Source organism: Cotesia typhae, unplaced genomic scaffold (genome assembly GCF_013202065.1).
Source record: "Cotesia typhae breed Kobodo isofemale line unplaced genomic scaffold, CoteBio_Ctyphae contig_119, whole genome shotgun sequence".
In the NCBI taxonomy this organism is placed as follows: Eukaryota; Metazoa; Arthropoda; class Insecta; order Hymenoptera; family Braconidae; genus Cotesia; species Cotesia typhae.
The window spans coordinates 3,967,189-3,992,309 of NW_027423712.1; the positions used below are offsets into that span (position 1 = coordinate 3,967,189).

General features: G+C 32.8%; 2 protein-coding genes across 5 annotated transcripts in view; one reads left to right on the top strand and one right to left on the bottom strand.

Moving 5' to 3' along the window:
* Nucleotides 1-25,121, top strand: part of Sim (bHLH transcription factor single-minded) — a 59,194-nt gene that overhangs the window by 4,502 nt on the left and 29,571 nt on the right. For 3 of the 4 annotated variants that reach the window (XM_074247215.1, XM_074247241.1, XM_074247233.1), the window contains exons 2-3: nt 22,950-23,314; nt 24,064-24,149. In XM_074247215.1, coding sequence (XP_074103316.1) covers nt 23,140-23,314; nt 24,064-24,149 — 261 coding nt within the window. In that variant the 5' untranslated portion in view covers nt 22,950-23,139. Of the gene's footprint in view, nt 1-3,447; nt 4,297-22,949; nt 23,315-24,063; nt 24,150-25,121 lie in introns of those variants that run through there. The other variant, XM_074247225.1, reaches the window with a different exon arrangement.
* LOC141532222 (uncharacterized) lies at nt 5,124-5,612 on the bottom strand. The gene has a single exon (XM_074250468.1). The coding sequence runs from the start codon at nt 5,610-5,612 to the stop codon at nt 5,124-5,126; it is 489 nt and encodes a 162-aa protein (XP_074106569.1).

A 25,121-nucleotide genomic window follows, 5' to 3' on the forward strand; every position in this document is an offset into this window, starting at 1 on the left:
GCCCGAGTTTACCCCGAGTTAACCCAAAGTTGGCCCAGAGTTGGCCCAGCCTTGGTTACCATGACTGTGCCAAACTTACTCAAATCTGCAAAATTAATTTTAAAAAGTAGAAAATCTTAATTAAATGAGCGATTCTTTGTTTCAATGTAGTACTAACGCAAGTTTGTGACGTATAATTACTTATTAAAGCTTACCCGATTTAATGTAGAGAAATAAAGTATTTGACGGAACCGAGATTCGAATCCTATAGTCGCGCGCTTGTAAGCCGACGCCTAAACCATTACGCCATTAAAACGACCGGTCGATCTAAAGCTTATCATTCTTATAAGCCAAATCTATTTAGAGGTAGATTTCCGGTTAGTTATTTATATTGATTATTTTTTTTTATGGTGATGATATTTCTAAATATTTATTCCAATCAAATAAAATTAATTAAAAATTTACAAATATTTTCCTTAGTTATTGAGGCTTGGCCCAAAGCTGGCGTGTCATGGATCGACCAAGGTTGGGTTACCCAGTCCCGGGTCAAGGCTGGCGTGCCATAGAACGGCCAAGGCTGGGTTACCCAGGCTTGGCCCAAGGCTGGCATGCCATGGATCGGCCAAGGCTGGGCTACCCAGGCTTGGCCCAACGCTGGTTTACCGAAGAAGCGGCCAAGGCTACTTTACCCAGTCTTGGGCCAAGACTGGGACACCAAGCTTGGTACCCCAATATTGGCGCAAGCTTGGCCCCGGCGTTCAACTCTGGCGATTCCTACATGGGGAAGACCATCCATACAACTTTCCGTCAATTCTATATTTATGCTTGAAATTACACTTATGACGTTTTTGAGCGATTCGAGTTCAAAAGTTTGATAGAAATGTGATAAAACACTATTTTTCTAATCTTTAAACTGCAATAACTTTTGAATGAACGAACCGATTTCTACACGGTTGGCTGCATTCGACGCAGTTTTTAAGCCTCATGAAGAATTTTTAATTTTAAGTTGATCGGACAAGGAATTTCGGATAAAATCCGAAAAAACATTTTTTTCGGATTTCTTTCGTCAACGATAACTCACGAACGAATCAACTGACTTTGACTGGACTGGCGGCGATTGACGTAGTTTTTTGATGTTAAGAGCTGATTAGTTTTTAGGATCGATCGGTAGAGCCGTTCAAAAGTTATTTCCAAAAAACCACATTAAGAAAAAATATTTTTTTTATAGTTTTTTGGAGATTCCTCAAAATTTACTGGTTCGAATCGGTTCAAATTGTATTTATAATCTAAGTTCAGTGAAGACCTCGCGAATGGCATCAACCGCAATGAAATCGGTCCAGCCGTTCAAAAGTTATGAGAGGTTTACATACATCCGTACACATTGAATTATGAAGTTGACAAAGTCGGTTAAATTTTTTGGGATAGTGGGGATAAGATTAGCTATAGGTGGGTCGGTATCTACTTGATTATGCAGGCACTGGGATCACAGCCTTGAAAACATTGAAAACACAAAAAACATGTGATTCATGCTATCCCCTTCATTTGAGTTGCAGAGCTGGCATTTGGTGTTAGGCGTGAACTGAAGTAAGATTCCTTTCGCTATAAGGCGACAGCAGTATTTGTTGGCCAGTCTTATTTGTGCTAATATGCGTTTGGTGGACATTGCATTGTTTTTCAGGAGATAGTTATCAGGCGCATACTGGCGAGCTCTGGGTAATTGGAACTCGAGAGATTTTGACTGACTCGCATTGTTGTAGTCTTTATTGAGAAGTATGTCGTGATAACGTTGGAAAATTATCTCAGTTCTTGCTTCCCAGATGTATGCCTCAGGGATCTCAAGTAAATCCAGTGAGTCGCATTCCTACAAAAATTTTCTCAGCTGGCTAATCCAGTTGAAAGGCGAAACGATAGCAGAGTTTTAAGCAAGCTCAAACAAGCGACGTGAATAGATCTTATGCATAGAAAGGTATCGATTGAGTCACATTTGGCTTTGACCAGGTTGGAAATAGATGAGCTGAAGGCACACTTCGCTTTATTCATTGCGTTTCTAAGAGCGTTAAGTCCCTTTGTTGAGGAAGAGACCATCACTCCCAGATAAAGATAGTACGCAAAAATGACAGTGTTGTCTACATAAAAAAGGAGTAGAATATCCGTGATTCCATCTATATTCAGTCCATATAAGCCCTTCAATCGGAAAAAGTTTTCAATGTCGTGTAGAAAAAGTAGAAATAAATCAGGACTCAGTGCTTTGCCTTGGAGTATGCTTTCAGTTACGTCGAATTTCATGGAGTATTCCCCAGCCGACTTGATCTGTATCGCTGCTTGGTCATATAGCGACTTTGTTGTTGCAATAAATTTGGAGCTAATCTGTAGTTGACGTAGCTTTTGCCATAGTCGATTATGTGGGACAGAGCGAAAGGCCCTGCAAAAGTCAACGAAGATAATTGGATTTGAATAGCACTGAGTAATGTAAAAATAGCATCCGTACAGCTGCGTCCAGATGAAAGCCCATTTGACACTTGGGTAACACATTTTGATGATTGGCCCAAATGACTAATCTCTTTTTAAGAATTGTGGTGAATATCTTAGTTACGGTGTTAATTAGTGCAATACCGCAATAATTCAGGGGATCCTTCTTATTACCTTTCTTATGTAACCTTTCGTATGGTCATCAGGGAATTGGTCCATGTATTAGTAACTTGTTCAGCGTCTAAGACTTTGCTTAAGATGATTCTGAGTATCTCTTTGTGATCTCCAGCAAGTGACTTATAAGGTTCGTATAAGGTTTTTCCGGAACATGTATTATAAGGTCAGGAGGTCAGGTCCCGGGGACTTGCCAGATTTTAGCACAGAGAGTACTATTAAGGATGCGCTCCGACGGAAGGCTTGAGATTATTCTAGGTTGGTATACTATGCTATAGAAATTGTTCCAATCAGTTATGGGTATAGAGGAGTAAGAACCTCCTTTGTAGCTGAATTTCTTGACAGCATCCCAGAATTTCGATGGCGCAAAGACGTTGGCAAAGGCCTCTTTAATTTGTTGAATGTAGTCTTTTATTTTGTTCTTGCAAAGGTCTTTGTAGAATTTTTTATAGTTCGTAACTTCCTGTCTGGTGGCAGAGTTAAAGTTTTCTTTTTTAATTTTCAAGAGAAATCTGCAGAAATTTATTTTTACTTCTTTACAACAGATATCAAAGATTGCGATACAGAAAGACGTTAGAATTAAAGCATGATCTTTTAACTATCCCGGTGTTTTCCGCGGTGGTGAAAATAGACTGTTGTAGCCAGTTTTACAGGTCATCAGGCTGTGCCTCTAATTGATTACTCGGGAATTGCATAGAGTACAGTTGGCCCTAGATAGTATATTACATACCTAGGCCAATAAAATAAGAAAAGTCTCAGATCACATGTAATTGTTGGCCGAAGCGAAGCCGAGGTTTACAAACATGTGATCTGAGGCTTTACTTTTAACTGGCCAAGGTATGTATACCATTTTTCTGCTCGACGTAGCCGGAATGTGGCAACATTGTTTAGCGCAGCGGCCAGAAAGTTGCCACTTTCCGACCGGAGGGCAGAAAATTCATTTTTCAACTTTTCATCCCATTTAATTCTGATAATGTTGCATGAAGGAGCTGTACAGCAAGAATCAGGCTTAGAGATAGAGCTTACTTATATTAATACACAGATGAGTTTATGATCAGACAGTGAGGGTTCAAGTATAACTTCCAGGTCCAAAATATAATGAAGCGACGAAGCATTTGCCCATACTAAATCATTTATTGATGTACCGTGAAAATCATAAGTAGGCTGAGCTGGGAAGTCACTGTTGATTCTATCATTAAGAAGAACAAAATCATTGTCCAGCATGAAATCGAGCAGTTGCTGGACCCTATCGCATTCCGCAGCATCCAGACTTGTTTTTGTATCATGAATATCGAGTCCCAGAAACATCTCAGGTGACCAGGGGCTTAAGAGACCAACTCATGCGTTCATGTCACCGCCTGTAATAAACAAGTCATGAGTATGTGTTGCTTTGATGGAATCAATAAGTACTTGCAGTGAAATGTTTTTCTAAGAATCGGAGGTTGAGAGGCAGCGTAGTCCAGGTTTTACAGGCGGCTATAATGGCTGAGTACTTGCGGCGTGAGCTAAATTCAAGGTTGGAGAAGCCACGAAGGTTCCAGAAGGTTATCTTTACTAGTTCTGCTGAGCTATTATCTAGTTTTTCAACGGATAATTCTCGACTCAATTGGAGTGGTAGCGCTGGCTGAGGAGCTTTTGCTTAAATTGACAAAAGTATCTTGATCATCACTACAGGTAAAGGTCTGGTTGTTGATTATCACTTTATTACCTTTTCCCGGGGAAAAAGGTTTAGATCTGATCAGATATGGGATTGGAGACATAATCAGATCTAGTCATATCTGATCAGATCTAAACAGATATAACAATATCTGGATTGAAAAATACATCAGACATAAAAAGATTTTATTATATCTGACCAGATATAACTATATTTGTTAACTATAAATAAATACTTGTAAACTATTTTACTAAATATACTTTCCTCCTAAATAAATATTTTATGAATGTTAAAAAATATTTATTAGAATTTAATAAATTAAATAATTTATTGCTTAGTAGTTAATAAATCTTTCTATCAGCCTATATTGATAATTAATAATTTGCAAATTTGATAAAAAACTTTGTTCATTACGCATCGATCATGGACACGATTCACATTACTTGTAGTGATTACAAACTCTATCCACTTACTCTTCAAGTAAGCCTCGTAGGTAAACAGGTAATGTATTAGTCTTTTCCCTTTTGAACCCAAGTCGGTGAAGACTTCTATTGCAAACGTACTAATAGCGTTTGAGGCAGCTTTTGATGACAGCATTTCTTCTATTAATGTCTCTAGTTGAATTCTTTTCTTCAGGATTGTCTCCAGTTTCTTTTATTTTAAATTCTTCAGAGCTCAGTGTAGTTGACTTCCTGCGTTGGTATAGAGTCCGTCTTTCCTCAGCTAGAACTCTGAAAGGCAGAGTTCAAGAAATGACGCACACTGCTTCCTCAGATATTATGCGGGAGACGCTGGCTACTCTTAGTCCACTCAGACGATATACTGGTCCAGATTTTCTCTATGACTATTGAGTATCGAAAGCTTCAACCCAAATGGATATTCCATATGTGAGCACTGATGTGACTACTGATGACAGCAATAGCCTCCTGCTCTGCTTTGGGCCTCCGACGTTCGGCATCAGTCGTGTTAAACTCACTCTGATTAATGATGCTTTGACACTCACATGATCAACCTGCTGATTGAAGTTTAATCGGGCATGTAGCATCACTCCCAGGTATCGAATGTACGGTTGTAATATTATTTCTTGTTTTCCAACTATCAGCATGATGGTTTCTATTGCTTTTCTGCTGGTGATAAGCACTGCTTCGATCTTGTGTGCGGCAAGTTGCAGGTTCACTGTATTCATCCACTGGTTGACGTGCTCGAAGATGATATCTAACATGTGATTAATCTCGTCAAGGTGTTTGGCGACGATCACTACGGCTACGTCATCCGCATATGCTACGAGTTTGACGCTTTTTTGCAGTTTTAGTCTCAACAGTCCGCCATACATGATATTCTACTGAAGCGGGCCAAGAACTGAGCCCTGTGACACTCCTCCAGTAATATCATACTCTCTCGGTCCGTTCTTCGTATCATATTTAAGGACCCTATTTTTAAAGTAGCTAGTCACATTTCCCGTAGTTATCCTGGTATATTTTTTTCTTAAAGGGCTTGCATGATGCAGTCTCGGTTGGCGAAGTTACAGGTATTTTTTATGTCTAATGACGGTTTTTTCCTTTGGGAAGTAGTACCAGTTGTTGCTGTATCCATTTTTGAGGAAAAGTCCCTTCCTTAAAGCATGAGTTGTAAACGTCAAGAAATAACGCTGGCGCTGCTTTTGTAAATGTTTTTAAGGCAATATTAGGGATTCCGTCCAATCCCAGCGCTTTAGTATTCCCAACACAATTACAGGCCTGCATAAATTTTCTTCTGTGTCTACCCCACAGATCTTTGTTCACCTCGTTTACGAGCTTGTTTCAACAGCTCTTCTTGCTATCTTTGATGGCTTTGTTTAAGAATCGACGAGCTTTTTGGTACTCTGTGACCAGCACCGCCGAGTCAGGTCATCGATAGCCACGCTGAAATATTCTCCTTTTCCTACGAAGCTCTTTACGAAGGACGCTGATGTGGTCGTTCCACCAGTGCACCGAAAATTTTTTACGGAGCATGCAGGTGTCACAAGACTGGGCCACTCTCTTTATCAGGTCCTTGGATATTTTTTCTGCGCCACCAGCAATGATCAGATCACTACTTAGGGATATTTCTAATATACACGGGTCGAAAGACTTCACTTTACATCCAATGACGTTAAGTTTCTTGATTGGTCTTCTAGGATTCTGGTCATTTAATAGTTCCTAAAGAATCGCGATGAGGTCGCTGGCTGTGTAAATATCCACCGCCTTCCAGTCGTAGTATCCTCTGATGAGGCTGCTGCTGACGAAAGCAAGATCTGGAGTAGAACTTGTGTCTCTTTTGGTGTAAGTTGGTATATCACCACTGTTGAGCAGGGCTACATCTAGTGTAGAAAAGGCTTCTAGTTGTTCTTTTCCTCGCGCATTGGTATGCTTGCTGCCTCAATCTACTGCCCAGGCGTTGAAGTCCCCTGGTATTGCCTCTGGGTAGTACTGCATCGCGTCCTCGGTCAGTCGATCCAAGGAGTTAGTGAATTCAATAATGGAGAGGCTAGGTGGTGCGTAACAGCTGTAGAAGCGGATACTATCTACCTATGCTGCTACGAAGTTAGCGCTACCATTATTAACTACGCTTTGGAAAAGGGGGTTTGCCATAAGACTAAATGACGCCTTTGGTTGTGCAGTCTGTTTCCCATGGTTGGCCATTTAGGCGTTTATATAGCTTTGCTATAAGCGCAAGGTCTAGATTTAGTTCACGCACTGTCGACATAACAAAGTCATGTGCAGCCTCATGGTGGTTTATGTTCAGTAATATTTCATGGTTCAATGAATTAAATGCCTTCAGATGTAATTTACAGAAATTCGATAGGATATTGCGTTCAATTATTATTATAAGGAAATACGGCAAAAGTACCAATTATCGCGATTTTCAAAAATTTTTGAATTGCTGTCATTTCTAAACTATATAATTTGGAAAAAATTAATGAATGTGAAAATTAAAGCTCATTAAATAAGCTTTCAGATGCAATTTACAAAAATTTTAAATGATATCGCATTCAATTGTTATTGCACGGAAATACGGTAAAAGTGAAAATTTTTTCGACTTTTGAAATTTTTGAATTACTCTCTTTTCTTAATTAATCGACAGATTTGGCTCATCGTAGAAGTTAACCTTGGAAATCGTCCTAAGAATAGGTATGTTACTTTTGATTGCGATTTGTATAGAATTGCGGAAATTAGAAAAGAGACAAGACCGATCATATTGTACATGTGGGTCATTCCACGTCAAATCGACAAATAGTTGAAATCGACTCCTTATGATTTCGACAAATTTCGGTCAGAAGTTTTCTTTTCTTATGTAACGAAGTTCTGCCAAAGGAAAAAAAATTAAAAAATTTTTTTCAAAAGATATGCAAATTCAAAATTTCGCGATTTTTCTAGTTTTTCAATTTTGTTTTTGTAATATCTCGAACGCGACCATAGATACAGGAATGGCGTTTCAGTTGTTTGAAAGAGGACACTTAGGACTATTGAAAAAAAATATTTTGGAAAAAAATTCTGAAAAATGCCAGATTTGCCAAATTTTGAATTTTTGAAAATCGTCAAAAATGACGATCAACGTTAAAATTTTGGTTTAATTTTTTTTGTATAATACCGTGTACTGATCTTAAAAGATCCTGAAATTTTTAGAAGGATATTTTTATTTTATTTATTTTTTTTTTTTCAAAAATATGAATTTCTGAAGCTTTTGGCCAGATTAAAAGAGGTCGGGTTCAAAAGTGGTCGATTTGGCATGAAATACCCCATTCATATATACGCAAATTTCAGTCAAGATTTAACCATATTAAACAAGATAGAGTACCCTTTCAGTTACAAAAAAGACTAAAATCTAAGCAAAATTAAATTAAACTAGAGACATTAATCAGGGTAATTTGAAATACTCACATCAATTATGCTAATTGAAAAATATTTTAAACACTCATAGTATACATCAGTAAAAATAGCTTTTCTTTTCTGTAATTATCTTGAAATGAGATAATATTATTCTTGATAGAACATGCGTTAAGTAATGAGTCTTGATTGTCAGTGAGTTTTAGATCAGCTCAACTGGTATCGGAATAGTTTTCATATTAGCACAACTTTTCAAATTTAGTCATAAATATTATTGATAATTTCATAGATTCTGAAAATTCCAATGACCAAAAATTAATAAATGAAAGAATAAAAATTATTTTTTTAAATAGTCTATAAAAATATTTTATACTAATACAAGTTAAAAAACTCGTGTGTGTCACTTTAGAAACTTGATCCTATTATAATAGGTATACCAATAAAGCATGATATGATGACATTTTTAGATTTCTATAATCTCCCGGGTCGAAAAAAATCTTAATTTTGACTTGGTTTAACTCAATTACGTTTGAAGTCGTCAATTTGTCGACGATTTTACCTCAGCTTGACTTATTTTTGCCTTTTTTTGACTTAAATTTAATGGAAAACCAATCGCGGAAATGACGAAATGTTAAAACATTTCCAAGTCCATAGACTAAAAAGAAAAACCAAAAAACTTCCGAAAATTTTTTTCTCGGTGGTTTTCTTGAGATTACTCGAAAAAAAATTTTAAACTTAGATCCAAAAACTAGTCACTTGGAGCTATATTTTGCTTTTTTTTCATTCACGCTACAACCTTTAAAAAAACGCCGAAAAATTTGAATTTTTTCTTTCTCTCTTAATTTTTGTAAGATAAATACAGATATATTAATAATGGAATCTGAATTAAAAATACTCTCTGCTTAAGACATATTCTGTTATAAAAAATTGTATTTTTATGCATATATATATATATATATATATATATATACTAGAGAGATACTCTAATATATTAGAGTATCTCAAAAAAAAATCGGATAAACTTCAAACTATTAAAAATTACGCCTTGTTTTTTTCTTAAGCACAAAAAAATCAATTTGTATGTATTAATAATCTATTATTATTAACTTGAGGACAAGAACATGCATACATTCAATAGAATGCATATCCAAAATCTTTAATAATTCGAAAAATGCTCATTTTTATTCATTTTCAGCAAAAAATATTCACTAATGAGTCATTCCATGTCAAATCGACCAATAGTTGGAATCGACCCCTTTCGATTTGAGCAAATTTTCTTTTATCATGCAATGAAATTCTGCAAAAAGGAAAAAAAAAGAAAAAAAATTTTTTTTAAAAATATGCAAATTCAAAATTTTGCGATTTTTCTAGTTTTTTAACTTTTTTTTCATAATATTTCAAACACTATTATAGACACAAGAATTACCTTTTGTTTGTTTGAAAGGGGACACTTGGGGCTATTAAAAAAAACAAATATTTTAGAGTCAAATTTATAAAACTGCCAAATTTGTCAAATTTTGAATTTTTGAACATCGTCAAAAATGACGATCGATATTAAAATTTTGGCACAATTTTTTTTAAATAATATCTTGTACTGATTTTAAAAGAGCCTGAAATTTTTAGAACTAGGTTTATTTTTTTTTAATATAAATTTTTGAATAAAAAAATTAGGAAAACGGTTGACCCTGAAGGCTATCCCTGCAACTTCCCGCTACTTTCGTAATTAAGCGCTCGAAATTGCATTTAATATGTTTTTTAGCTCTTCGAACTCAAAAATCTAATTTTCGTGTAGTTTTGAGCTCTCCGAGCTCAAAAGTTTGAAAGGAGTTTAATAAATCACTATTTTTTTAATTTTCAAACCGCAATAACTTTTGAATGAATGAATCGATTTTCACGCGGTTAACGGCATTCGACGCAGTTTTTTAAATTCTATGATATACTTTTAAACACAAATTGATTAGATCGGAAATTTCGGTGTAATCCGAAAAAAACACTTTTTGTCGATTTTTTTCGTCAACGATAACTCACGAACGAATCAACCGATTTTGACCGGCTTCATGGCAATCGACGTGGTTTTTCGATATTAAAAGCTGATTAGTTTTTGGAATTGATCAGTTGAGCCGTTTAAAAGTTATTAAAAAAAAACCAGATTTGAAAAAAATTTTTTTTGAAGTCTTTTTGAGATTTCTGAAAATCTACTGGTCCGAATCGGTCTAAACCATATTCAAAATCTAAGTTCAGATAAGTCCTTTCGATTGGCGTCAACCGCGATAGAATCGGTCAAGCCGTTCAAAAGTTATGAGAGATTTACACACACGCACACACACACACACACACACACACACACACACACACACACACACACACACACACACACACACACACACACACACACACACACACACACACACACACACACACACACACACACACACACACACACACACACACACACACACACACACACACACACACACACACACACACACCACACACACACACACACACACACACACAGCATCGCAGGAGTAGTCAGGGAAGCTTCCTGAGACCTTAAAACGTCGAGATCTGATGAAAACTCGATTTTGGCAAAACGAGGTGAAACCAATAACTTCCCGATTTTTGAAAATCTTCGATTTTCTTAGCGGGAAGTTAAAAAAAATTTTTTTTTTGTTTTTTATCAACTGTAAATCAGATAAAGTGGTGCAAATACATAGTATTGTAATATTGAGCACTAAAAAATTAAATGCACGAGTTGGAATTATTGAATAATAAATTAATTTCAACTTTTTTTAATTTCTTGGACATAATCTTAAAGTCAGGCTTAATACGTAATATAGTTTCTTATTTTTATAACGCACGATATATTTTGTCCATTTCTTCACTTCAACTACAGTTTTCAACACCAAATAACTCAAACAGTCATTAATTTTCAATAAAAATCAGAAATAATGTGATGAGAATATCCACTTTTTTCGTTCTTTCGAATACTTATTGACTCAAAAATTTCTGCACATTAATATTAACAGCGTAATTTGTAATAGTTTGAAGTTTGATGAGGCTCTATATCTGTGAAATAGCCTAACTTTCGCAAAAGATTAATTAGAACTTTCTTGTAGAGCATTTAATTTCCCATAAGGTCGGGTTTTAATTTTCCACAGGTAGCTCGTTATCACCTTACAAAATTCCGAATTTTAAAATAACATTTTACTATGTCATTTTAATGGGAAATAGAAAATTACAAAACGCCATCTTTAAATATTAATATTAAGAGCTCATATTTTCAGAGGATCTTTTTATCAAGATACTCTGACAATCCTCAACGTTTATTGAAAAAAAGGAAAAAAATTCGATTTTTTTGAGATACTCTAATACATGTATATATATATCTATCCTTGCGCGCACACATTCACACCCTCATTCATCTGAATTATATCTATGTTCATATAATCGTTTACTAAAATGCATATCCACGTTTTGCAACTATTGTTATTTTTAAGACCTGATTTGATTTATGAGCCTACGTGCGTTACTGTACAAATCTACAGCTCAACTTTCATATCGGTCACTTACGTTTACATGATTTTATATTATCCTTCCGTTATTCTGTCCTTGTCTTCAGACCCTTTTGAATGTTTTTCTTTGCCTTTTATAAGTTAAATTTATTCATTATATTCTATAATACTTATACCAGTAGTTTTGGTGACAAAGCTGTAATAATGCACATCTACCGATTTTAAGGAATATATATGAAACAAAGAGATTCAAGTTATTATTTTCGACTTCATAGTTATTTTCAAAAATTTTACCTGTCAATGTAGTATACAATATACGCAATTGCTTTCGTATTTTAGCATCGGCGTGGCTGTGTGACAAAAGTCGCGCGGAACCATGTTTTCAACATTAAATAAAAATTAATAGGATTTAATTTGCGCGCGCAAACGCGCGCCTGAATATAGAGTTTGTATATATTTTCATGTTTATGATATATATGACCAATCATGTTACGAATAGTTTGCAACGCATATTTTTCATCTTAATTTTATTATAACTACTATATCACCTGTAGCTATTGAGTTATTTACAAAAAACTGAGATTTTTTGTTTTGTTTATGTTTTTTATTAATAACAAATTGAAATTTTTATCATAAAAATAACATTATTTTCAGAATTTCATTTCGCATCGAATAAGTGATTGTTCATATTTTTATCACAATTTTTAAAATTTTCATCAGCAAATTTACACAAGATTCTCACAAAAATTCCAATTACTACTCTCTAAAAATTAAATAGTGGATTTTCACTGGTTCACAATGCCTATGCACTGTTTTGCACAGTTATAAGTATATATCACTTGGAATCAGTGAATTTTCACTATTTCATTCAGTAAATTCTTATCACTAATTTACACAATGAACTCCCCTGTTTGAATTAGTGGTAAAAAATTCTCAAAGAATTAGTAAATTTCATTGTATAATTATTGATAGTGAAAACTACTATTTAAACAAGTGAAACTTACTGCAATCATTGGTGATAAGAATTACTAAGACAAATAGTAGAAATTACTGTAATTATTGGTACTAATAACTACTCTATTTAAATCAGTGAAATCCACTGGAATGACTAGCGATATGACGTATTTATTAAATTCGAGTTCCATTTTAACCATAAAAACGTCCCAACTCTTTGAAGTCTAATATACCGCTGAAAATCAAGATTGTTTTGACCATACAAAACTGTATCGGACAATAAGTACGGTTAAACCAGGCGTACGTATGCTAACATTTAAAAAATAATCAACAAACTTAAAGCATGAATTATAATTGAAAATATCATTTAAATAGTTATTTCTAATACTACACAGAGAAAAAAATTAATTTGAATCAAGAGAAAAATTCTTGAATAAAGAAAATAATTTTGAAGAGTTTCATTGTCTTGGACCAAGACGAAAATTCTTGAATCAAGTAAAATTTATTTAAACCAATAAAAATTTCTTGGTTTAAGAATTTTTCTAATCAAATCAAGAAGATTAAATTCTTCAAAATTATTTACTTGATTCAAGTAAATTTTTTTTTGTGTATTGATTTGGAAATGTGATAACCAAGTTTTATATAGAAATTATTAATATTATACAAAAAATTTACTGTTTGACTCGACAGACCTTGCTCTATCAAAATTTCATAAAATTTCTGTATCTGAATTTTTTATTAAATAGTTATATTTTTTTGAACGTAATATACATAGTCATATCGGAAATTATTCTATGTAATGTTTCTTATTTTACTTTCAATTTTTGTAACTTTTATTTATACTTCACAAAAGTATGTTCAAATTAATTTTATTTTTATTTAATTTTGATTTTTTTTGTCTTAAATTAACCCTAACTAAGCCAAAAAAAGTCAAATGTCATGAAAATTTTACATCGATAGAAAAAAAATAAATAAGTTGAAACGTTAGGATTTTGACTTAAATTTTAAGTCAAAATTAAGAATTTTTCTTAATACGGGAAGATGCAGATACGATTAGTTTCTGGAGTAGAATTTTTTTTTTTTTACTTTATCTGTTATTTCTATTCTGTATTTACACGTTAACTAACAGGTATATATGTTCTTAAGAAAATCTTTTTGCTAGATCTCCTTAGTTCAATTCCTTTTTCCCCTCTGTCAATCGATGACGTCTAGTTAGAAAATAAACCACGCCCGCACATCCAAGCTCCACCTTCTCTGTGCATCAAGGAGGGAGATCATTGATACTTCATAAAAAAACAATTTTATACTTTTTCTTTGTGCTATTTTTTTAAACTTTGCTTTACTGACCTTTTCGATAGTATCATGGTAACATCGTAATTTTTCTTGCAGTTCCTAATTAAAGAAATCTTTACTTCAAAATTATTTGAGTTGACTGATACATAAGTATACACTTTTACAAGGATTAATTCATTTCAAGTAAGATTTCTTAATCAGTGATTTTTTTTTAACCTGTAACAATTTGTAAACAAACAGCTGCTCTTTACACAATAATTACCAACACAAAATAAAAATGTGAAAAGTGAGGGCGCTAATACTATTACTTTTGCTATGTTATACCAGTTTCCTTACCGTAAGAATATACAGAAAAAAAAATTTACTTGAATCAAGTAAATAATTTTGAAAAATTTTATTTTCTTGATTTAAGTAGAAAAATTCTTAAACTAAGAAATTTTTATTGGATTAAATAAATTTTACTTCATTCGAGAATTTTTCGTCTTGATCCAAGACAATGAAACTCTTCAAAATTATTTTCTTGGTTTAAAAATTTTTCTCTTCATTCAAATTAATTTTTTTTTCTGGGTACGTATTTTTACTGTAAGAATACTCGCTCAATAATATTTTGTATTTTCGAAGAAACAATATTTTTTATTCAGTGTACCCGCCAAAAATGAAAATGTTTCTGTAAAAGACACGATCGGGTAATCCCACATAGGAATCGCCAGAGTTGAACGCCGGGGCCAAGCTTGCGCCAATACTGGGGTACCAACCTTGGTGTCCCAGTCTTGGCCCAAGACTGGGTAAAGTAGCCTTGGCCGTTTCTTCGGTAAACCAGCCTTGGGCCAAACCTGGGTAGCTCCGCCTTGGGCCAAGCCTGGGTAACCCAGCCTTGACCGTTCTATGGCACGCCAGCCTTGACCCGGGACTGGGTAACCCAACCTTGGTCGATCCATGACACGCCAGCTTTGGGCCAAGCCTCAATAACTAAGGAAAATATTTGTAAATTATTAATTAATTTTATTTGATTGGAATAAATATTTAAAAATATCATCACCATAAAAAAAAAAATAATCAATATAAATAACTAACCGTAAAAATCTACCTCTAAATAGATTTGGCTTATAAGAATGATAAGCTTTAGATCGACCGGTCGTTTTAATGGCGTAATGGGTTAGGCGTCGGCTTGCAAGCGCGCGACTAGGGTTCGAATCTCGGTTCCGTCAAATACTTTATTTCTCTACATTAAATCGGGTAAGCTTTAATAAGTAATTACACGTCACAAACTTGCGTTAGTACTACATTGAAACAGAGAATCGCTCATTTAATTAAGATTTTCTACTTTTTAAAATTAATTTTGCAGATTTGGGTAAGTTTGGCACAGTCATGGTAACCAAGGCTGGGCCAACTTTGGGTTAACTCGGGCATACAAGCTTGGCCCCATGTTATCATTCCAGACTTCCGCCAAGATTGGGCCAAGTCTGGTATACAAGCTTGGGCCAGAGTTGTACAGAGTTGGGCCAAGTCTGGGGCAAGCTTGGGCCCGTGGTTCTTTTCTACATGAGAAGCTCTGCGACCTTTTAGCTGATGACGATCCATCGACAGCTAAGATAATTTCACTCCGCAGATACTCACATCAGCAATAGTTTCATGTTGACAAATGAACCTCTTTGTCAAATAACTGAATTGTTTTAACAAAACAATGTTTGAGAATATAATCATTCTGACAATATTTTTCTCTCTATCTATGTAGCTGGCATTCTATGAACTTGTAATGTGTGTCTGCAACACTGTAAAAATAAAATCAATGCTATTATTGACATGCTCCACCGATATTATAATGATGTGATTATAGTGAAGAGTTCCTCATCCTGAAGCATTATATCTACGCCTGTAAAAATATCCGTGGAGCGTGCAACAGACATACCTAAATAAATTATACGACGGCAGAATGCTACGACACGACTAACATAGGATATAGCTAAGCCATATGACATGTGAAGGGTTAGAAAAAAATTTCTTCATTCAAAAATAAAAAATTTCACAAAATTTTGATCTTTATCTAAGACAATTTAAATTTTCCTTTCTTGACCCAGAAATATTGAACTAAAATAATGGCTATCATACAGAATTGTTTAAACAGAGTATTTTTCTACAGATAAATTAATTGATATGCACATTTTGTAGTTAATGAAATATTTGAACCAAAAGAACATTATAGTTTTCAAAATTTTGTTCTTGAATTAATAAATTTATTATTTTTAGTTCAAGAAATGATTACAGAATTTGAATAAAGCAAATAACTATTTCATTGAAAAGCAATTTATTTTTTAAATATGATAAAAATTTTTTCGTCCAAAACTACAAGATTTTCTTAAATTAAGAAATGGTATTCACAGCTGAAGAAAAGTATGTTTATTTCAAGAACATTGATATTCTTGGCTGAATAATATACATTTTTTGATAAATTAAATATAACAAAAAAAAAATATCGACTACAGGGCTCAAGCCTTGCTGCTCAGGCTGGATTAGGCCGAGTACAACAATACAAGTCTCTCAGCCGTTGCACGCTTTTTATGAGGATGATGTATTTATTGCTATATTAATAGTACTGGCTTTTGGTGGCACTCTAAAGGCGCTGCGGTCTAATTGTCTGAAACCAAGAACTCTGATATTCTTGAAAGAAGCAATTTAGCTTTAGAGCAAATAAAATCCCAAGGCAAACATTTGAAGACTGGAATGAAACTGCCAATGTAATTTTTGTAGTTCCAAAATTAGTGTAGAATGCTTTATTTGAAAATAGAACTGATTTAAATATAAACATGATATTATTCAATCAAGATTTTGGTCATCTCCCAATGAAAGTTTTTAAGTCAAGAGTATTGTACTTGATTTAAGATTTTTTTTATCTGTTCGATTTTTTTTTAATTATTTTGGGGCAAAATAGGGTATCTCCTAGAGAAGTGAAAAAACAATTCATTGTCCAGAAATGAAATATCATTAAAAAAATAAAATTTTCTTACTAATAAATCTACGAAAGAACCTAGACGGGTGAACTAATCGCTCAGAGAAGAAAAATTGTTGATTGAAGTAATATACTCTTAATAACAATTGAGGTAGCAAAAAAATTTTGAAACTTCCCGCTCATTCCGTCATTAAGCGCTCAACACTGCACTTATTACATTTTTGAGCTCTCCAAGCTCAAAGACATAGCTTTTCTATGATTTTAAGCTCTTCGAGCTCAAAGTCGGATACAAGTTTTTAATTAAACAATTTTTTGAATTTTCGAACCGCAATAACTTTAGAATGAATACACCAATTTGTATGCGGTTGCTGGCATTCGACGCAGTTTAGATAATAAACTAATTTGATAAGATTATTTCATTATTCAATTTTCAATATAAGATTTTTGTTAATTTACATAAATTTCTTCTATAGTCGATAAGGCATGAATTTATGTTAATTTTAATTTCTAATCATTATCTTTAACCAATTTATCTTATATTAACAAATTTTTGCCTACCAAAGAGAATTTTAATTTTACAAAACAAATAATAGTTTTAAAAAACTAAAAAAAAAAACGCTTTTTATAGAAAATCAAACTAAAAAATAGATAATAAATTTTAATAAATTTGAATTAAGAATAGTGTAAAAAATTTTAATGATAAAAAATTAACAATTATGTAAATAAAACACAGTTTTTTTTGCATACAATCCTAGTAATTTTTTTTCTATTTATTATGATATCTACTTCCATTTCGGCTGTCGAATGGCCTTTTTGATAATTACGTCCAATAATTTCTTTTTTCCTCTACCAAAAATCGAACTCACCGTATCACAACGAATGAGAGTGTGGGCAAACAGTTTAATATCGTTTAAATGTTTATTTTTTTGGCTCTAATATGCTGTATCACATTATTTTGGAGAAACATGTGGCGAACCCGAGCAAATTTAAAATTTATAAGCTAAAATTGTTGATAAATATACGTTAGATAAAAAGTTACATAAATTGTGTGGTTATAGTTATATTAGATTATAAGATATTTAGATATAAAAGAAGAAAAAAATTGGTTTTTTAGGATAACTTTTGTAAACAAATGGTTTAAATTAAAGAAATAATTGAGTGAGAGCTTCAAATTTTGGCTTAATGTCTTGTTCAATTAATAAAGAATGAGTAAGTCTCAAATTTTTTCCTTGTATTTCCATTAGTTAAAAAGTTAGGGGAGAGTGAGGTAATTACGGATACGAAAGGAAAAAAGTAAATATTAAAAATACTAAACAAAAATTCTGTTAATTTATTGATTATTAACAAAGATAGGGGAGAAGGGGGTCAATTGAGCCACGGGGCAATTGAGCCACTCGACTTAAAAAATCGAAAAAATGCTCTATCCTCTTAGAATTAAATTCTAATGTGCCTAATTCATACATGATCAAAATTTGAAATCATTACAATCAATAAATTTTAAAAAATTGAGACTTTTGTATTTTTAGTTATGCAAAATTTTTTTTCGGCTGGTAAGAAATTATTTAATAAAATTTACACTTTTTGAGTATTATATAAAGTGTGAATTGTAGTAGCTGCATAATTATTGTAGTAGCTGCAGAATTAATAATTAATATATTATTTATTGAAAGTTCGATTTCATACTTAAAATATTGATGGTTCAATTGACCCCAAGCAGCGGCTCAATTGCCCCCGAGCGGGGGTCAATTGAGCCATTTGACGCATTTGCGTAAATTAATAATTTTAAAAAATTCTTATTATTTATTGTCTAATTTATGAATTGATAATAATAGTAGACTTAACAAACTACCTTTCTAAGAGAAAAAAGTTAATATTTAGTTTTAATTTAATTATAAAAAAATTGCTAAACTTTTTTTGGCTCAATTGACCCCCTTCTCCCCTAAAGGTTTAATTTATTAATTTTAATCATAATATTCAATTAAATTTGAAAATCAAGCAATTTTTTTGTCAAAAAAAGAAAAGTGTCATTTTCATGATCCTCTCAAATCTGTGGGGTAATCCCGTACAGTGGCGGGGTAATTACGGACAGTTCATATTAAATAGTAACAAGTAGAATATTTTAACATAAATAAATAGTTTCAACTTATTTTTAACTAAGGAAATTAAAATTGTTAAATAAAATCATCTTGAACAGTACGTAGATGTTTGTTAACAAATTGTAAGATAAGATTTATTAACAAATAAGTAAAAAATAAATAATAAATAGAGAATAAATTTGAATTAATCTCTACATAAATCACAGAGGAACCCTTTGCCCATACAAAGTTGCCGTTAATGGAAATAATCCCAACCATCGGCCGATATGTGGCAGCCAACGATTGGCCAGTTATAGGGATATGTCAACGAGCCATACTTGGTTAAACGCTGGTCGCCGTCTATTGCGGACATTAATGTTTTGCAATTAATATCCATTTATCGCCCAAAGTCTGGCTGTTCTTGGCCAATTTGTTATTTTATAATAACACAAATTTGGGTTTTCGGAGATGCATTACGCGAAGTATAATATTTAAAAAATTAAAAAAGATATTGTAATGTTTATTTAAGATTATTATTGATCCAAATAGAAGTTATATATAAACTTATATAAATAAATAAAAAAAATATATAAACTTTTATACAAGATTATCGTAGATCTAAACAAAAATAATGAGTAAATAAAACAAGACAATAAAAATTTTAAATGTGATTTCGAAGTTTGACTTGAGAAAAGGATGGCATAATTTTTGAAACAAACATATAACTATTGGAAGGATCAACTATCCCTTATTAGAAACAGAGATTTAAAAAGATTAAAATTGTTTGAAAAAATTGAAAAAGATTTGATTTTTACTACTACATAGATATACACTTTACATTGAGGTAATCTTTTTGAATCTCTTTTTCTAATAAGGGATTAGCCTAAATAGGTTTGGTGCAAAATTAAATTTAGAATAAAAAAAAAATAATCGTCTTTAGACATTTAAAAACTTTATACAAAAATCGACAAAATTGAGTACTAATAAATTTCATAATCTGTATATGCAGTAATAAAATATATTTCAATCATTCAAATAGCTAAGTAGAATTTTTCAGTTGGATTCCAGCATGCAGCGCAGCCGGTAATGATCGAGACTTTCACGCAGACGAACCAGGTTCGATTCCCACTTCGACTTAACCTTGAAAATTTTTTCAGAATTTCCGACTAGGATCGACGCTCCTGTGCTACATCTTCTACTACTTGACTTCATAATGCCAATACGATTATAGGAATAAAAAATTCTACGGCATATCGGCTAAATTTTTAGCTTTTTTTTTTTTTTTTATTTTAACATACTCAGCCGATGATCAGCCATTAACGGCCCGATAACTTTTCTTACAATCGGCCGATAATCAACTGCCGTTAATGGGCCGTTGTTATCATTTGGACATTCAGCCGTCCGTGGGCCATTAAAAGTCGCCAATGATCGGCCGTTAATCAGTATCCTTCGCCCGTCGATGGGCCATCCGAGGGCCGGTTTTCGAACTTTGTATGGGTTGTCGCCAAGAACGTAAGAATCGGTTAATTGGTTCGTGAGTTACCGTTGTTGAAAAACTTCGGAAAAAATGAATTTTTCAAATTTTTGGTTTGATCAGTAGAAGTTTAAAAGTATATTATAAACTTTGAAAAACTGCGTGGAATGCTGCCAACCCCCTGAAAATCAGTCCATTCATTCAAAAGTTATTGCGGTTCGAAAATTCAAAAAATACTCTTTATGTAACTGCTACCAGACTTTTGAGCTCGAAGAGCTTAGAAGCTTAGAATATCTAACTCTTTGAGCTCGGAGAGCTCATAATAACACATAAATTATTTTTTTGAGCATAACAGTTATGACAGTTTGAAATTTCAAAAAATAGTGTTTTATTAAACTTTCATCAGACTTTTGATCTCGAAGAGCTCAAAAACGTCTTAAGTGCAATTTTAAGCGCTTAGATATGGAATTAGCGGGAAGTTGCAGGGATCGCCTTTAGTCAACCGTTTTCCAGATTTTTTTTTTAAATCACAATTATCATCAAAAATTATATATGTTAATATCAAAAAATTGTTAATAAGAAGACGAAAATTAACAATTCTTCCAGCGGGAATCTATTCTAAGACCTTTAAAAAATAGCTCCATGAAAGGAAAAAATTATCAGATTAATAGTTTAACAATTATCGCACTTGCAATCAATGTTTATGTTCGTGCTACAAAAAATTATTAATTAACTGGTGGATAACTTAATGAAAAATTGCGATAAAAATTTTGGGCCACGGGGTCCCCATACAAAGTTCGAAAACCGGCCCTCGGATGGCCCATCGACGGGCGGAGGATACTGATTGACGGCCGATCATTGGCGACTTTCAATTGCCCACGGACGGCTGAATGTCCAAATGATAACAACGGCCCATTAACGGCAGCTGATTATCGGCCAATTGTAAAAAAAGTTATCGGGCCGTTAATGGCTGATCATCGGCTGAGTATGTTAAAATGAAAAAAAAAAAAAAAAAAAAAAAAAAAAAAATTTAGCCGATATGTCGTAGAATTATTTATTCCTATAATCGTATTGGCGTTATGAAGTCAAGTAGTAGAAGATGTAGCACAGGAGCCTCGATCCTAGTCGAATATTCTGAACAAATTTTAAAGGTTAAGTCGAAGTGGGAATCGAATCTGGTTCGTCTGCGTGAAAGTCTCGATCATTACCGGCTACGCTGCAAGCTGGAATATCACTGAAAAATTCAACTTAGCTATTTGAATGATTGAAATATATTTTATTACTGCATGTACAGACTATGAAATTTATTAGTACTCAATTTTGTCGATTTGTGTATAAAGTTTTTAAATGTCTGAAGACGATTATTTTTTTTTATTCTAAATTTAATTTGCACCAAACCTATTTAGGCTTACCCCTTATTAGAAAAAGAGATTCAAAAAGATTACCTCAATGTAAAGTGTATATCTATGTAGTAGTAAAAATCAAATCTTTTTCAATTTTTTCCAATAATTTTAATTTTTTTAAATCTCTTTTTCTAAAAAGGGATAGTTGATCCTTCCAATAGTTATGTTTGTCACAAAAATTATGCCATCCTTTTCTCAAGTCAAACTTCGAAATCATATTTAAAATTTTTATTGTCTTGTTTTATTTACTCATTATTTTTGTTTAGATCTACGATAATCTTGTATAAAAGTTTATATATTTTTTTTATTTATTTATATAAGTTTATATATAACTTCTATTTGGATCAATAATAATCTTAAATAAACATTACAATATCTTTTTTCCTTTTTTAAATATTATACTTCGCGTAATGCATCTCCGAAAACCCAAATTTGTGTTATTATAAAATAACAAATTGGCCAAGAACAGCCAGACTTTGGGCGATAAATGGATATTAATTGCAAAACATTAATGTCCGCAATAGACGGCGACCAGCGTTTAACCAAGTATGGCTCGTTGACATATCCCTATAACTGGCCAATCGTTGGCTGCCAGATATCGGCCGATGGTTGGGATTGTTCCCATTAACTGCAACTTTGTATGTGTATTATTCATTGATCTGAATTTTTTCAATTTTTAATTTTTATATTTAATAAGTTTAAATAATATTTATTCATTAAAGGTCCGAAAGAGACGTGTCTTGTGCAAGCTGAAGTACCTGTTTTCGGGCGTATATTCAATTCTTTGGGAAAATTATAAATATAGGTCCTACAGTTCTGGGAGTAATGATTTTTTTAGAGAAATTTTCTCCTATTTTTAAATCTTTTTTTAAGTTTGAATTATCTTGAATAGTTTTTGAGATATTGGCGAAATGCCAAACCCCTTTTTTCACTTCATTGTTTATGATTGTAATTTTTGCGAGCGGCTTTAGGATTTTCTTAAAAACTATCTACATGCCATTCCGAATCGAATGACACCTCAATCATAATTATCGAAATATGCGAAAAAATTTTGACCTAAAAAGCACTTGTTGACTATAGACTATTAAGTTCAAACGTAATCGATTTGATAAGGAACAATTCATTCAACTTTTTATTTTTTATCTTTATCTTCATATTTTTCAGATGATTTCTTCATCGTTAATTTTTCAATTTTTAAGTATATTTATGAAAACCAATTAATTCAATACATCAAGACAAAACCACCAGAATACATATGATCAACGCCAGAATAATAGAATATTCAAAACACTACCAAGAACAATAACGAAAAAAACTTGATCTGTTCCAAAAAGGATAAAGTTATTTCTGCATAATGAAAGAAAAAAGTAAAAATGCGGCAAGGTCGCGCCGAGAAAAAGAGAATACAGAATTTCAAGAACTTGCTAAATTATTACCACTTCCAGCAGCGACGACTTCACAGTTGGATAAAGCAAGTGTAATTCGATTAACAACAAGTTACTTGAAGATGAGAGCAGTGTTTCCAAATGGTTAGTTGAGTTTTATAATAAAAATAATTGTCATATTTTTATTAGATTTGTTTAATCTATCAAAATAGTCACAAAGAACCTATTGATTGACGTTTTTAAGGTTTTTTTTTAATTTTTTTAACGACAATCAGATACATGACACTTTGGTAAAGGGCAAATAGTATCGGATGAGATGGTTGTGATTGCGCACTTGATGTATTGTTAGCCCCCACGCTTTGTAAGCAAAGCATGAGGGTTGTTGTTATATTACAATAGCTGGTCTTTCAATTCCCTCGTAGTTGTCGTTCTTCTTGAGCCTTTGCTCAATTGAATTTCAAGTGGTCGCATCCCTCTAGAATACATCAACGACGCGTCTGTATTCTCGCACGAGAAAATTGGACGTTGTTATGTTACTCACTCATTTGTTTTTATTTTCTTTTTCTTTTTCTATCCTTCACATTTTTTCTTTCTCACCTTAAGAAGTCTTCTATTCTTTTTTACGGCTAATTTTTCTTTATTTTTATTCTTTCAACTCTTTACTTATACGCATCGTCAATTCGTCTCCTGCTTTCTCTTTTATTGCAGACTTAATTTAACGCCTCTTTGACAAATACTCAGAACAATTCGGTTTGCTATGAAAATTCGTAGAAACCAAAACTATATCACTGGTGACCACCTTGAATTTATTCTAACTTAAAGTATTAACAAGTACTCAAAATGATATATTATTGTACAAGAACATGTTAGTAATTTTTTTTTTTTTTTTACAGGTTTAGGGAATGAATGGGGAGCTTCTACTACTATGAATGACTCACGTGATGGAGTAATTAAAGAATTAGGTTCTTACTTATTGCAGGTAATGTAATATACTTAATTGAATTATGAGAAACATAATTTTTTTGCATACATATATGAATAGGGCATTCCATACAATTTTAACCATTTCATTCCCCGACCCTGTCAAATCAGCTAAAATTTTTATACGCTAGAATAATTTACTAAGAATCTTCACATGATTTATTTCAAATCTTTATGAGGAACACAAAAAAAATGAAAATTGATCGTTCTATTTATCAATTCTTCACTTTCCACTGAGGTAATCATATATATTATCAAGAGTTAGAAAAATAATTTTTTTGCTCGACGGGCAGAAAGCGTCAACTTTCGGCCCGCTGCGCTAAATGAAGTTGCCACTTTCTGCCTTCGTCGAGCAAAAAAATAGCATACACTCCTCGGGAAGTAAATAAGAAAGCCTCAGATCACATGTTTGTTGACCTCGGCTTCGCCTCGGCCAACAATTACATGTGATCTGAGACATTTCTTACTTTACTTCCCTCGGTGTGTAATATACTAATTCTCAGTCCGATTTCTAAGCAAAAGTTTTCACCAGGTGTCGACAATTTGAAGTCTCGAGAAGCGATTTATTTTTCTTGTCATAGAGAAGTATATAATGCGTGCGCATATGTGTTGGATACTCTTAAACTAATTTTGAATGAATAGTCCCATTGAATTCAAGTTTGGGATATTTGAAAGGCCTAGATTTAAGTTTTACTTATATATTAAACTTTGGGAATTAATTGAGAGTACTTAAATGTATAGATTTGAAAAAATTTCAAAAATAAAATTTTGAAAAAAAGCTAACGTCAGTATACAGTCAACCTTGACACAGTCTAGCACTGTTATCTTCAAGAGCTATTCACCCAAGAAAATTTTCGAGCAAAAAAATGGATACAATAGACAAAAAATATATCGATTAAAAAATCTTAATTTCTTCACAGAAAAAATAAATAAAAAACATTTTCGAATCGTTTTGAAAAAACTTTACTGA

What these genes read in the sequence shown, in the direction of transcription:
- LOC141532222 (XM_074250468.1), bottom strand. Translation starts at nt 5,612, where the DNA reads ATGTATGGCGGACTGTTGAGACTAAAACTGCAAAAAAGCGTCAAACTC.